The sequence below is a fragment of the Oncorhynchus clarkii genome, chromosome 7 (assembly GCF_045791955.1).
Source record: "Oncorhynchus clarkii lewisi isolate Uvic-CL-2024 chromosome 7, UVic_Ocla_1.0, whole genome shotgun sequence".
NCBI classification, from domain to species: Eukaryota; Metazoa; Chordata; class Actinopteri; order Salmoniformes; family Salmonidae; genus Oncorhynchus; species Oncorhynchus clarkii.
In genome coordinates this window covers 15,896,572-15,912,521 of record NC_092153.1, presented here as the reverse complement: position 1 = coordinate 15,912,521, position 15,950 = coordinate 15,896,572, and the positions used below count along the sequence as shown (strand labels likewise).

The 15,950-nt window shown below is 44.3% G+C and overlaps 1 protein-coding gene across 3 annotated transcripts in view; it reads right to left on the bottom strand.

The window, feature by feature from the left end:
• The window catches only part of LOC139412952 (guanine nucleotide-binding protein subunit alpha-11-like), a 178,596-nt gene extending 166,308 nt beyond the window's left edge, over nucleotides 1-12,288 (bottom strand). Inside the window, exon 1 of one of the 3 annotated variants that reach the window (XR_011634750.1) lies at nucleotides 11,158-12,264. Coding sequence is in view for 2 of the 3 variants with exons in the window: in XM_071159863.1 (XP_071015964.1) it covers nucleotides 11,158-11,293 (136 nt within the window). In the remaining variant the exon portion in view is untranslated. Of the gene's footprint in view, nucleotides 1-11,157 lie in introns of all 3 variants that reach the window. The other 2 variants (XM_071159863.1, XM_071159862.1) reach the window with 2 other exon arrangements.
• Nucleotides 12,289-15,950: the final 3,662 nt, after the last annotated feature.

The window sequence follows — 15,950 nt, the reverse complement described above, 5'->3', positions numbered from 1 at the left end:
CTCTCTTCCCTTCGCCTCTCCTGTCCCTCATCCACCTCCCCCTTCCTCTCTTCCCTTCGCCTCTCCCATCCCTCACTCTCATCCACCTCCCTCTCTCTTCCCTTCGCCTCTCCCGTCCCTCACTCTCATCCACCTCCCCCTTTCTCTCTCTTCCCTTCGCCTCTCCTGTCCCTCATCCACCTCCCCCTTCCTCTCTCTTCCCTTCGCCTCTCCTGTCCCTCATCCACCTCCCCCTTCCTCTCTTCCCTTCGCCTCTACCATCCCTCACTCTCTCATCCACCACCCCCTTCCCTTCGCCTCTCCTGTCCCTCATCCACCTCCCCCTTCCTCTCTTCCCTTCGCCTCTCCCATCCCTCACTCTCTCATCCACCACCCCCTTCCTCTCTCTTCCCTTCGCCTCCCCCTTCCTCTCTTCCCTTCGCCTCTCCCATCCCTCACCCTCTCATCCACCTCCCTGTCAAGCATTTGGGATATTCAGAACTAGAATATGTCCATTCTTTTTTGGTGGCAACCTAGAAAAACAGAGGTCACCTTTTAATAGACCACACTACTGGGTTTGATAACACTTTCCTTCCCAGTCGGCAGAGACAGAGAGAGACAGAGAGAGAGAGACAGAGAGAGAGACAGAGAGAGAGACAGAGAGAGAGAGAGAGAGAGAGACAGAGAGAGAGAGAGACAGAGAGAGAGAGAGAGAGACAGAGAGAGAGAGAGACAGAGAGAGAGATAGAGAGAGAGAACCAGAGCAACGCTTACATATGCACTCACACACCTTTTACTAGCTGACACTACTTGGGTCTTTCCAGGCAGCAGCGCGAGAAAGACAGCAGCGCTTAGAAAAACGCCCACGAGGCTACAGCGCAGGGTGAGAAACACAGCCCCCACACACACACACGTCTGGTAAAAAGAGGGGTGTATGTGGTATCAGATATGATGGTGGCAAGAGAGCAGAGTAATAGAGGAACCTTGCGCAAATACCTCAGCAAACAGAAACACACACACAGCACTGATTTTTAGCGGACACTAAACACCACATTGGAGAAATGTGGTAAATGCACATGAATGTTGAATGTGTTTGTTTAACATACAATTCTTCAGGGAAACTGAAAGAACGCGGTCAGCAAAAAAAATATCTGGTGGTTGTGTTGAACTTGAGTAGAGTGTGTGTGTACACAGACCAGTCAAAAGTTTGGACACACCTACGCATTCAAGGGTTTTTCTTTATTTTAATTATTTTCTACGTTGTAGAATAAATGTGAAGAAATCAAAACTATCATATAACACATCAGGAATCATGTAATAACCAAAAGTTGTTCAAATCAAAATATATTTTATACTTGAGATTCTTCAAAGTAGCCACCATTTGCCTTGATGACAGCTTTGCATACTCTTGCCATTCTCTCAACCAATTTCACAAGGTAATCATCTGGAATGCATTTCAACGGGTGTCTTGTTAAAAGTTCATTTGTGGAATTTCTTTCCTTAATGCGTTCGAGACAATTAGTTGTGTTGTGACAAGATAGGGTGTAGGTAGGGTGCAGTCGCAAAACCCCATCAAGCGCTATGATGAAACTGGCTCTCATGAGGACCGCCACGGGAAAGGAAGACCCAGAGTTACCTCTGCTGCAGAGGATAAGTTCATTTAACTACACCTCAGATTGCATCCCAAATAAATGCTTCACAGAGTTCAAGTAACAGACACTTCTCAACATAAACTGTTCAGAAGAGACTGTGTGAATCAGGTCTTCATGGTCAAATTGCTGCAAAGAAACCTATACTAAAGGACACCAATAAGAAGAGACTTGCTCGGGCCAAGAAACAAGAGCAATGGACATTAGACCGGTGGAAATCTGTCCTTTGGTCTGATCAGTACAAATGTGAGATTTTTGGTTCCAACCGCCGTGTCTTTGTGAGACGCAGAGTAGGTGAACGGATGATCTCTGCATGTGAGGTTCCCACAGTGAAGCATTGAGGTGGTGGTGTGGGGGTGCTTAGCTGGTGACACTGTGTTAAAAAAAAAAATATCAAGGCACACAGCATTCAGCAGCGATGCGCCATCCCTTCTGGTTTGCGATTAGTGGGACTATCATTTGTTTTTCGACAGGACAATGGCTCAATACACCAATAGGCTGTGTAAGAACTATTTGACCAAGAAGGAGAGTGATGGAGTGCTGCATCAGATGACCTGGTATCCACAACCATGTGACCTCAACCCAGTTGAGGTGGTTTGGGATGAGTTGGACCACAGAGTGAAGGAAAAGCAGCCAACAAGAGCTCAGCATGTGTGGGAACTCCTTCAAGACTGATGGAAAAGCATTCCAGGTGAAGTTGGTTGAGAGAATGCCAAGTGTGTGCAAAGCTGTCAAAGGCAACAGGTGGCTACTTTCTAGAACCTAAAATATATTTTGATTTGTTTAAAACTTTTGTTTACTACATGATTCCATATGTTATTTCATAGTTTTGAGATGTCTTCTCTATTATTTTATAATGTAGAAAATAGTAAAAATAAAGAAAAACCCTTGAATGAGTAGGTGTGTCCAAACTTTTGACTGGTACTGTACATAGTAGATTTCCGATTTAGAAACAAATAAAAAACACTGAACCCCAACAAACCAGACCACAGTCTGCACACACAACCTGTAATATCTCAGAATGGATTTCCTCCTGTAATAATCCAGAATGGATTTAAATACTTTTCTAATAAGTTCAATCATTTTTTAAATTCTGTTTCTATGTCTGGATTCCGTTTTTATAGGGCCCTACCTAGTGATTTGTGTGTGTGTATATATACACACAAGTGTGTATGCAAATCCAGAGGTAAACATTTGCATTGTGGTAAAGCAGACTGCTGATAACAGGTTAGGTGAGGTTAACCAGTGGTGAACTGTGGTAGATTATCTGTGTAGTTCATTTCTGGATTTCCCCACTGTGGGATGGGAACGTGATCATAGACTGTGTCGATGCTGCCCAAGCTTCATCTGCAATGCCTCGCACCTAACAAAAAACACAACTACTACTTAGCGTCTGGGTATTTTCCAATTTGTTTTTCACCATGATGGTTTTGTTGTACCCTGAACCTGTTGTGGAAACGTAGATGTGTGTGTACTACTTTAGAAAGGAGAAGAAATAAAGGACTATTCAGCTAATCATAGTTAACACAGAGACATTTGGAGCGAAGAGACAGGAGCCTGCTGGGCGACTCAAAGTATACGTATCTCTCTGGCAGCATTTAGGAGACAAACACACACACACGAGTAGCAGCCAAGGCAGCCCTAAGGCATACAACACACACCAGCTGCCTACTAACTGTGGTTATAGAGATCCTGTGGTCAGCCCCAGGCCAGTCAATGTTACCTACGCTGTGAAGCCCCACTTCCCTTAGTTGGCCTACCTAAAAAAACACACACACACACACACACACACACACCCCTTATCCCCAAGCTTAGGGTAAGAAGGGGGAACAAACGTATGTGGGGGGGGGGGGGGGGGGGGGTTTGCAGAGAAATAGGGATACAGAGAGGGGGAGAAAGAGGCGTGGGGGGGTCTGACCACTGGGGTATAAGAACTGGATACTGCGTCCATGATGACCACCCTGTTGTTTTCAAGGTACTCTACTCACGTTCGCCAATTCATGGACCGTCTATATCAGGGTTGCACCCGGTTTATACAGACCAGCATCACATGTGCACTACCACTCAGTGCGCACAGGGAGCAGCAGGGGCAGCCACAACAACGTCATCACCTTATCCAAAAATATGGCAGACATTGGATGAATATAAAAATGTTAATATCTTTGGCTGTGATTGACAAATTAAGTTAGGTTTATTTTTTTATTTTTTTCGGCGTCTGCTACAATTATTTGACTAATTCCGATTTTTTGGGCACAAATGTGATGACTAAAGGGTCTTATTAGCAGGCCTGGAATTTCTTAGGGGCAAGGCCATTTGGCCTTCAAGAGGAGCCCAATGTGCCAGGGCACCAAGGCCATCTGCCAGGGCACCAAGGCCATTAACCAAAATAGTCCATTTAAATCAATTTGAAAACTGAAACATGTTTTTCGTAACATCATTTATGTAGTACAGAAATAATTAGCCTACATGTCGAGGTGCAGGTGATAGCCTACGCGTATTGGCAAGAGCATATCATGTCCAGGCCGATGCTGAAAATGTAGCCAAACTTTAAATGAGACTTTTAATTACATAGATATAGGCTAAACGCCAGTCATGTTTGATATGTATGAAGTAGGATCATTACTACCATCTAAAGGCTTGATTCTGTCCACATACTTGAGGGACTGTTCGTTCCGATAGGAGAGAAAGGCCAGTGTCTGCTGTGCCCTTCAACATCACCCACCTTGCAATCTGAATGGAGGCAGTCAACATTTTGAAACTACTTAACCATAAACGTAATTGGTTAAAACCTGGAAGTTTATCATTTTATGAGGCATGTCTTACCATGTTCTGACCATAGGAATGTTAAGGGGATTCTTTTATGAACACTTCCTCATATGCCATTGAAACCAGTGTCTCATGTTCTCAACTTTTGTTGTCCAGCAGTCAAAGACACAATTCCAGTCATTAACAACCCATGCATCTTTATGTCTTCCCTCTTTCTAACTCCCCGATCACACCGACAGCATCATTGCATTTTGGTACACCAGCAGTACATTCATTTCCAATGGAACGCTGCGTTTGCCATGCAGCATTACGTTGCAGTGCATTCTGTTTGGTTCATAGATTGGATTTATCGAACGTAGGCATCAAACTGTATGTGTTAACTGCCTGACAGAAATGGTAGCAGAAGGTGAATGTTGAACTTTTATTGTACACATCGAGGTGATGATGCGTACCATTTTGCACAATGACAATTTAGGTGTAATGGAGCTATACATTTCTGAAGGGTATTTTCATCTCTGTCATATGAAACCACTCGCATGTGTGGTGCACTATGGAACTCCCAGTCACGGCCGTTTGGGATCGAACCCCAGGCTGTAGTGACTTCGCAACACTGCGCTGCAGTGCCACTTGGGAGGCTGAATGAACATTTTTAAAGGCATTCCCCAAATAACCTTCCCAATTAAATGACTGCAAAGTAGGCCTACCTGGCAGAATGATTTCATGATGATTTGTATCAATCGCAGGACATTTGTTTAGCAAACTGCCATCAGATGTAGCCTACAGTAAAAACACAACTAGCCAACCAATGGTCTCTTACTAGTTTACACAAATTAAAGGGAAACTACACGCTCCAACGTTGCTTTTGTTCTCCTGATGTGGTTTAAGCATTGTCGTGGACTTAAATACAGAAATGTAATGTTATTTTCTATAAAAAGGTGATTTTGAGAGTGAAATCCTAGGGTTTTTTTTCAGGTTAACTCAGAAGCCTGGAAAAATAAAACAGCGGGAACTGAATTTACCAAAAGATAAAAACTGATTTTATAGAACCCTACAAAGTGACTTTAAATCTTTAACACCCTTTTGAGATCAAATAAAATCTTTGCACAATTTTTTTCCCTCCAAACAATCAATATAAATGATATTGTCAAGTTAAAATGTAATTTCTTTGTGTATGGAGGGTAGGTCATTATAGACTATAGGCTACTTGCTCAGCCCGCAAGCGAAAGATAACATTTAAATGATGCGTGCATCATCCGCTTTCCCTGGTCAGTATTATTTTAATTCGGGCCAGTAGCTTCCAGTTGGCACTGGCCCGGTGTGCCACTGGCAAATGTACCTGAATGTCAAGCTCTGCAAGGGCATGCTAATATAAAAGACGGCTAGTCATTATTAGGTTCTGTATGGAATGCAGGCACATTATGAGACTCAGGTCATTATCGCTGAGCAGTGGTGAAAAACCAGGTGCTGGTGCCATCAACTGAAAATGTTGGGAGCACCAGCGCCACCAGAATAAAAGTTAGTCTAGAACTCTGCCTCATAACCCCCCTACATCTCCAGAGAGGAATGCATGACCCCGTTTGGGCTGTGTGTGCGTGGTGTTCCATGAGGATTGGCGGCTGTGGGACACACACTCGATTAAAATGCTCTTCATTAACAAGGCGAGCACCTGGGAAAGTATTTATAGGCTGGCTTCTGAGTGAGTGTGTGTGTGTGTGTGTGTGTGTGTGTGTGTGTGTGTGTGTGTGTGTGTGTGTGTGTGTGTGTGTGTGTGTGTGTGTGTGTGTGTGTGTGTGTGTGAGAACCAGCCAGTCAGTCAGTCACAGTGGGTCAGAATCATAGAAAAAGTTTGTTGAACCTGAACACCATGTTGATGGGCTAGGAGGTAAAAAAAAAAAAATGGAATATAGAATTATGACATTTTTTTGTAATAGTATTTATGTAATTCAAGTCAGATAATTATCCCTAAACCTGACCCTTAGCATGGAGGGATTTAACACACACACACAAGGCTGTCAAATCTAGCTCAAGAAGCATGACAACATTCCCTTATATGACCAAAATAATGAGAGAACACCTGAGTTCTCTCTCTTTCAGGCTATTTCTGCTCTGACCGTCACCAGGGTTTAGAACTAAACCCCTCAACCTGCCCCTGGCTAGTGAGTGACCACCCAAAACGAACTTAAATCGGAGCTAGTTTCTCCTCCATTCGGAGAGTCTGAGCCCTGCTAGCCCGACATGAAAACCCCTCCCATTTGGAGCGAAGCAGCAGAGCAAGAAAGTGACTGAGTAGGCAGCAGTTCACTTAGCCAACAGCCCAGGTCACCCAGGTCACAGATACACAGCTCCAAGTCATGCTGCAGCAGCCCCCAGCCCAGCCAACACAGCCCCAATTCAGGCAACAGCTGCCCCCAGCCCAGCTAGTTCCAATTCAACCAACAGCAGCCCCCATCCCAGCCAGCCAACACGGCCCCAATTCAGGCAACAGCTGCCCCCAGCCCAGCCAGCCAGTCCCAAGTCAAGCAACAGCTGCCCCCAGCCCAGCCAGCCAGTCCCAAGTCAAGCAACAGCTGCCCCCAGCCCAGCAAGCCAGTCCCAAGTCAAGTAACAGCAGCCCCCAGCCAGCCCCAAGTCAAGCTACAGCAGCCCCCAACCCAGCCAGCCAGTCCCTAGTCAAGCTACAGCAGCCCCCATCCCAGCCAGCCAGCACAACCCCAAGCCTGGCAATAGCAGCCCAAGCCAGACAGCCCCAAGTTAAGCTACAGCAGCACCCAGCCCAGCCAGCCAGTCCCTAGTCAAGCTACAGCAGCCCCCAGCCGAACCAGCCTAGAGCCCTCTCTGTGTTTTGACCAAGTAGAGGAAAACGCCACCAGAGCTGTGGAGCATGGCTGGTCCCATGGCCTGATATGGCCCTCAGCAGCACATGTTACAGGGGAGATGGGGGGAGGTAGAGTGAGTGAGGTCTCCATGGCCTGTCCCATCTTCGTGCATCAAAATTCAACTTTGGTCATACAAGCACTTCAACCAACCGAGCCATAGGAAACCACAGTATTTGCATGTACAATCAACTCCTGATAAATGCAACCGCCTGGGACTGTGGTACTTGTAACATCATGCATTGAACAGGAGAGTGTAGAACTATGGAGTTTTCAAAAACAAGGTAATTGACCCGGAAAACCATGCATAGCCCTGGTGTGACTAATAGGAGTCAGTGACATATCAGTCTAAGCTTTATCCATGTTTAACAAAGCCTATTATAGACCTGGACTAATCCTTCTTTACACCTCCTTATCCCTGCTCAGACACAAATACACAGCCTAAACTCACTTAGAATAGTCTGTTTACTGCACGACTGGTCACACAGAGGCACAGGCACACACTGCCTCTCACAGAAGTCCCACTGACTGACTAAAATTTGAAAATCTAATACAGGAAGTAGACTTCTCCACTGATCAGGGCTAGCTGATCCTGCAGAACGAGTACTGGTTTTAGTTCCAGCCCTGGTACTAGACTCACACAGCATTGCAACACAAGAGTAGGAATAGTCAGTAGGTATAAACAGAGATATATTGATGATGAAGTGAACAGTCCCAACCCACACATCCATCATCTCTGTGCTCCACTCTGAAGCAGTAGAATTGAGAAATGGAAGTGGGGAACAGTAATCCAACTGAGCCTACTGCATACAGATAGTGTGTGTGTGTGTGTGTGTACACACACACCAAAAATATAAAACACAACATTGCAAGAATTTCAAAGATTTTACTGAGTTACTGTTCAAAGGAAATCAATCAATGGAATTCAATTAATGAGGCCCTAATCTATGGAATTCACATGACTGCGAATACAGATATGCATCTGTTGGTCACAGATTCCTTTAAAAAAAAGTAGGGGGGGGGGGGGGGTCAGAAAACCAGTCAGTATCTGGTTTCAGCACCATTTGCCTCATGCAGCCTGACATCTCCTTCACACAGAGTTGATCAGGCTGTCGATTGTGGCCTCTTCAATGGCTGTGTGAAGTTGTTGGACATTGGCAGGAACTGGAACACGCCGATCCAGAGCATACCAAACATGCTCAATTGGTGACATGTCTGGTGAGTATGCAGGCCATGGAAGAACTGGGACATTTTCAGCTTCCAGGAATTGTGCATAGATCCTTGCAACATGGGGACGTGCATTATCATGCTGAAACATGAAGTGATGGCGGCGGATGAATGGGTCGGCAATGGGTCTCAGGGTCTCGTCATGGTATCTCTGTGCAATCAAATTGCCATCGCTTAAATGCAATTGTGTTCATTGTCCATAGCTTATGCCTGCCTATACCATAACCCCACTGCTACCATGGAGCACTCTGATCACAACGTTGACATCAGAAAACCGCTCTCCCCACTACACCATATACCACTGTCTGCCATCTGCCCGGTACAGTTGGAACCCAGACTCATCCATGAAGAGCACACTTCTCCAGCATATCAGTGGCCATCAAAGGTAAGCATTTGCCCACTGAAGCAAGTTACGATGCCGATCCGCAGTTAGGTCAAGACCCTGGTGAGGATGACGAGAACCCAGATGAGCTTCCCTGAGATGGTTTCTGACAGTTTGTGCAGAAATTCTTCAGTTGTGCAAACCCAGTTTCATCAGCTGTCCAGGTGGCTGAAGAAGCCGGGTGTGGAGGTCCTCGGCTGGCATGGTTACACATGGTCTGCAGTTGTGAGGCCGGTTGGATGTAATGCCAAATTCTCCAAAACGACATTGAAGGCGGCTTATGGTAGAGAAATGAACATTAAATTCTCTAGCAATAGCTCTGGTGGACATTCCTTCAGTCAGCATGCCAACTGCACACTCCCTCAAAACTTGAGACATCAGTGGCATTGTGTGAGAACACTGCACATCTTAGTGGCCTTTTATTGCCCCCAGCACAAGGTGCACCTGTGTAATGATCATGCTGTTTAATTAGCTTCTTGATATGCCACACCTGTCAGGTGGATGGATTATCTTGGCAAAAGGAGAAATAGTCACTAACAGAGATGCAAACAAATTTGTGCACAGAATGAGAGAAATAAGCTTTTTGTGCGTATGAAACATTTCGGGGATCTTTTATTTCAACTCATGAAACATGGGACCAACACTTTACATGTTGTGTTAATATTTTTTGTTCCATGTGAAAGATATGGAGAAAAAAATTATGACCTAGGCCTAATATCCTCCCCACAGGTTCAAGTCAAGAATACCATACAGTAGGATAGTGTGATAAAAATGTTAAAAATGACTAAATAGCCTACAATAGAATAGTGTGTCTCTGTGTGGTTTGGCCTACTTCTCAGAACTGAGCCAGGGTCCACAGGGAAACGACTGGAGAGAGGGGCAATCACACGTGTCAGACAACCTGGGATATGTTTTGTAAGTGTGAAACGGGAGCAAACGTTTCTGAAACAGAGCTAGTCTACTACCCAAAATGAACTTGTCCAATAGAAACACAATGCTATTTTTTTATGTCTAAAAGACTGGTAGACACTGGCAATCTAAGGCCAGTTATTTTTCTCCTGTGGCTAAGGTTAGGATTTAGGAATGCCAAACTGATCCTCCTCCTTCGTGGTGGTCTGTAAAAGCACAGACACACATATACATACACAAGTATCTACATACTGCTGACTGATGTTGAGAAGCTGCACCCAATGTTAAATATATACATTTAATTCAGAGAGCACACCAAAACTCTTTCCTAGGCAGGGTAGCCTAGTGGTTAGAGCTTCGGACTAGTAACCAAAAGGTTGCAAGTTCATATCCCCGTGCTGACAAGGTACAAATCTGTCGTTAACCAGTTAACCTGCACTGTTCCTAGGCTGTCATTGAAAATAAAAATTTGTTCTTAACTGACTTGCCTAGTTAAATAAAGGTAAAATAAATAGAGCCTAGGCCAAGCTATAGGATGTGCAAGACATCCTTTTCAGCTCACCTGTTTTCTTTATTTAGCAGTGCAACTGTTACCTTCCAATGGATCATTTATTGGGGCTGAGATTAACATAAAAACAGCAGAGAGGGATCTGTTTTCTGCAATACAGTACCATTAACATGACCATATATGCTTAAATTCTTTTCACCATCAGATTAATTCTGAAATGGACCTCTCCAGTCCTTGAAGTAATAGTATTAGTGGTAGTAGAACTTAGATTCAGTACTAGTCAGCAGATATAACAATATGGCGACACTAACGTTACTCATCTAATAATACATAGTTAGCATAACCACTTGATTTGATTATGGACCATTCCCCCGTTCTAAGAATTAAATTGAAGCCTAGCACTTAGCTAACTAAACGTATATAGACGAATTGACTAGTTAAACCCGGTGAGTGGATGGTAAGCAAGATACAGTTAGTTAGCAAGCAAGCAATGACAGCAAATAGCTAGATGCCAACGTTAAGTAGCTAGTTGGTTAGCAAGCACTAGTAGCACCAACAGCTAAAGTGACAAGATGTTGGCCAAGTGGCTTGGTGATTTAGCTAGCAACAGAGGGTAGCTAGCTACCTACCCACCTGACTAGCTAACAAACTCGTTTGCTAACCAAACACATATCTAGCTAGCTAACTAATACATCTTGACTGGTTAGCTAACATTAAAAATCTAGCTAGTTCACTTGGGGGGAAATGGAGGCCTGAAGCTAGCTAGCTAACCTATCTAGTTAACTAAATTGATATTTCACAAAACGGCAACTAGCTACCTATGGTTCAAAGAAACACCAAAATATGGATGACAGTTTGCGTTACCGAGAAGGAGCAATTTCAGTTCTCTCCTCGAGTCCCGCTTGTCTCGCCGGAGTTGTTTGTCTATCTCCGCATTGATTCGTTTCGATTCCTTCGCCTCTTCGCTCAGGCAGCAAGCCATCATCGACTCCAAAGTCATCCCTCCTGGTTTTGGCAGCCCACGGGTTAGAATGGACTAGCTGGTTGGGTTAACTTTAGCTAGGTATCTAATATCCCGATCCTCGCTTCTAATGTCTGGCGAGGAGGTGGACTGAGGGGTCTTGGATGGGAATGGGGGAGGGGAGCTAGGGGCCTCGCTGTCAAGTTGTCCCCAACCGAGAACTGTCCGACTTCACCCGTGTACAGATCTCAGCAAATCACGGGAGGATCGGCGAAGAGGGGGCAGTGTCGGTGCGAGGGGGTGTGTTGAGGGCCTCTCTCCGTTGATGCGCGCTTCAAGCCTTGTTTAGATTTCTCACGTTAGCTAGCTAGTTGGACAACTAGCTAGCTAGTTAGCTAACTATCCCTATTACCCGCCTCGATTGCGATACCCCCTGTTCACTGACTTGGGTTCGTGCGTCCCCTGGTCCTTGGCCTGACACAACGAACGGGGCTAACTGCACTGTCGCGACATCCAACAAGCTAGTTAGCTAACGTAGCCAGCCGTCCGCCCCCTAGCTAGAGCCAAGCCACAATTGTCAATAAAATGCACACAAAGGCAACGCATCCATATGGCCAGTCTTGCAATGGCACAGTCACCACTTCCCAGCAAATGCTTGTCCTCCTTTTTCTATCCAACTAAACGCTAGCTAGTTTCCAGCGTTATGTCTCGATAGCTGAACGGCTTCGTGATGTGTCAGAGATGTGATGCTGGCAAACTGAGCAATGACCATTCCCCAGTCAGATTTGGCTGACTAGCTAGCAGTGCAGCATTCGATTGAATCTCGCATCATTTTTGGCGCAGTTATCGCGCATCTGACGTTAGCTTGCTAATACATTTCCCATGAAAACACAGCCGCTAGTTAAATAAACAGAAAACAAAATGCTTATTGATGGCCTCGCTAGCAACTAGCAGTTCCATTTATTAGCAGATCATTGGGTTTCTGTTGAAAACCGTGGGCATGGCACACTCTAGTTGGATGCCAGGAGGGTACTAGGCAACCAAAGTGAGTGACAGTGAGTTTGCACGTTACATGAGCAGGAAAAGGGGCGGGACGTCTTTTAATTCTGGATGTGGATTCTGAGAACCACTCAAATTAGGTCGATGCATTCAACGAACGGCATACATAAATTGCAGCTAGAAAGCAACGACAAATAATTCCGATTTTTGCCATATTGCTTTATGAGTTCATAATGGATCTATTTAGGGAGATTACCGGTATTGTTTTTTCAATGGCACAGGGATCAAGCGGATTAATATCACAGTTTCCACCCACTCATGATCTGCGGGTTTGCACTGCAAATGCACGCCATTAGATGATGGAGTTTATGACCGTTAGGGTACTCGGGAGGTAACTAGCCCCCCTCAGAACAATGTCTAATTCCTGATTCAAAAAAACAACATTCGCACGACATTGCATGTCACCATTATTATCCGTACTATGAGGAGATTTGATGTAAAGTTCCTCTTTTTAATTCACCTGCACATTAATTTTCTCTGTTGTTCCTTTTCCATACAATCCCGTATGTACAATTACACTACATATAAATTGAATACAATATTTTAAATCACAACAGTTTTTAAAATGACATTCAGGATAAAAAGGTTTTCAATAGTTTTTAATTCAGAAAAATAATAATAATTGGAATATAATATTGGAATGGAATATGAGTAATAACATTGGAATATAACATTCAATAACAATAACTCATAACTTAACTAATTAATTCAGTGTAACATTGATGTGGCAATTCTCTTATGCTCTGCTATTGCACAATTCTAATTTGTACATAGGTCACAAATAAAGCTATCCCCAGTAAAAGTGGAACACAACTCATAAGCCCACCTGTGACTAAAAACAGGGTGAGAGATGCCAATTGAAATGATCTCTCTTAAAAACGTAGCTAGCTATGTGGCTATATCAAATCAAATCATATTTCTCACATGCCCCGAATACAACAGGTATACAACCTTACCGTGCAATGCTTACTTAAATCCTTTAATCTTCTTAGGGCTAGACCCTTTTTTCTCAATTTCCGCCTGACATGTGATGTGCCCAAAGTAAACTGCCTGTTGCTCAGACCCTAAAGCCAGGATATGCATATAATTGGTACCATTGGGGGAAAAAACACTTTGAATTTAGTATAAATTTAAAAATAATGTAAGAGAATATAATACAATAGATATGGTAGGAGAAAATCCAAAGAAAAACCAACCAGATTTTTTTTGGAGAGCCCATGCTCTTACAATGGAAAGTATAGGGGCATACTAAATCCTAGCTCCCATGATGCAATTCCTATGGCTTCCATAGGATGTCAGCAGTCTATGTTCAAGTTTTCAGGCTTGTAACTTCAAAAACGAATAAGAAAGATCCATTTTAGTACAGGGACACACTCTTGGAAATTAATGTATTGAACATACTTCTTTCCGTAAGACATATTATAGTTTGATTACATTTTAGGGTATCTGAGAAGTAAATAGAAACGTATTATGACTTCAGATTGCTTTCTCTGCATGTTGAACGAGTGGATTACTCAAATCGATGTTGCCAACTTAACTGACTTTTTGGCATATAAAGAAGGATTTTATCTAACAAAACGACACTACATGTTATAGCTGGGACCCTTTGGATGACAAATCAGAGGAAGATTTTCAAAAAGTTAGTGAATATTTAATTGCTATTTGTGAATTTATGAAACCTGTGCCAGTGGAAAATTATTTTGATGTGGGGTGCCATACTCAAACAATCGCATGGCATGCTTTCGCTGTAATGGCTACTGTAACTCGGACAGCGCAGTTAGATTAAAAACAATTTAACCTTTCAACCGATATAAGACACTTGTATGTACCTAAATGTTTTAATATCCATCATTTTTATGATTATTTATTTTAAATGTCCGCACTCCAGTTTCACTGGAAGTTGTCCCACTAGCAGGATGCCTAGCCCTAACTAACAATGCAGTTCAAGAAATAAAGTTAAGAAAATATTTACTAAATAAACTAAAGTAAAAAAATGTAAGAAAAAGTAACACAATAAAATAACAATAATGAGGCTATATACAGGGGGGTACCAGTACCGAGTCAATGTACAGGTTATTCAAGGTAATTTGTACATGTAGGCCCCAGTGATGTACTGGGCTTTATGCATTACCCTATGTAGCGCCTTACGGTCAGATACCGAGCAGTTGCCATACCAGGCGGTGATGCAACCGGTCAGGATTCTCTCGATGGTGCAGCTGTAGAACTTTTTGAGGATCTAGGGACACATGCCAAATCTTATCAGTTTTCTGAGGGGGAAAAGGCCTTCTTCACAACATTCTTGGTGTGTTTGAACCATGATTAGTTTGTTGGTGATGTTGACAGCAAGAAACTTTAAACTCTCGACCCACTCCACTACAGCCCCATCGATGTGAATAGTGTCACGTCTGCTCCAGCTCTTCCCTTCCCCTGGAGCTTGAGGGCGCCAGATTACCCTGCATCACGCACTCCTGCCATCCATCACGCACACCTGCCTTCCCTTGTCACTTGCATCAGCATTATTGGCCTCACCTGGACTCACTTATCACATGTTCATTTCCTCCCCTATATTTGTCTGTTCCCTTGCTCTGTTCCCTGCTGCTGCATTTATTGTTTCTTGTCTTAGTTTCTGTTTGTTGACGCTGTGCCTGTCTCGTTATATGTCCGTAATTTATTAAATGTTACTCCCCGTACCTGCTTCGTCTCTCCAGCGTCATTCCGCATGACAGAATGCAGCAGCCAACATACGAAGCATCGGGGAGTACTGGCGTTCAGGTTGGAATGGTGGCAGCGGCTCTGGGTTGCCATCGATGGACCCGGGGATGCCTAGCCAGCTCGTCGGGCTTCCATGCCTTAGCTGTTTCGAGACCTTTCCTTGGCTCGGAGGGTGCCCATCCCACGTCGGGCCTCAGCCGGATCGTCAGTTTTTGTGCGCCCAACCGGTCCAGGAGTGTTTTGTTTGTGACATCAGGGTGGATTCCGCCGCCGGTGTAACCGGGGGTACCTCAGCCAGCCCGTCGGGCTTCCACGCCCTGGCTGGCTCGAGAGGTTTCGTTGCCTCGGTTGGCTCGGCAGGTTTCCATCCCACGCCACGCTCCGCTGGATCTCAGGGCTTCCTCGTCTGGTTTGCCCAGGTGGACAACGGGTGACGTCCCAAGAGGGAGGGGTACTGTCACGTCTGCTCCCGCTCTTCCCTTCCCACTGGCGCTAGAAGGCGCCAGATTACACTGCATCACGCACTCCTGCCATCCATCACGCACACAAAAATATTGCTTTAGTCCCTTCATTTCGGGAGTCGGAAGTTGATTCCTATTTCTCTGCGTTTGAGCGTGTGGCCGCCTCTCTCCATTGGCCACTCAAGGTTTGGCCGCTCCTGTTGCAATGTAAATTGTCTGGGAAGGCCCAGGAAGTAGCACTTGTTCATGTGTGAAAGTTACATATTTCTAAAAAATATTTTTTAATTTCGCGCACTGCCTTTTCAGCGGAATGTTGTCGAGGTGTTCCGCTAGTGGAACCCCTGCACTAGAAAGGTTCATTTCAAATGATTTTCTAACAAGTTTTTATTTTCTAAGAATAGATTGACTATTCTATTGAGGTGTGTTCCGTCTCATTCATTCACATAAGTAGTCATTTTTACTTT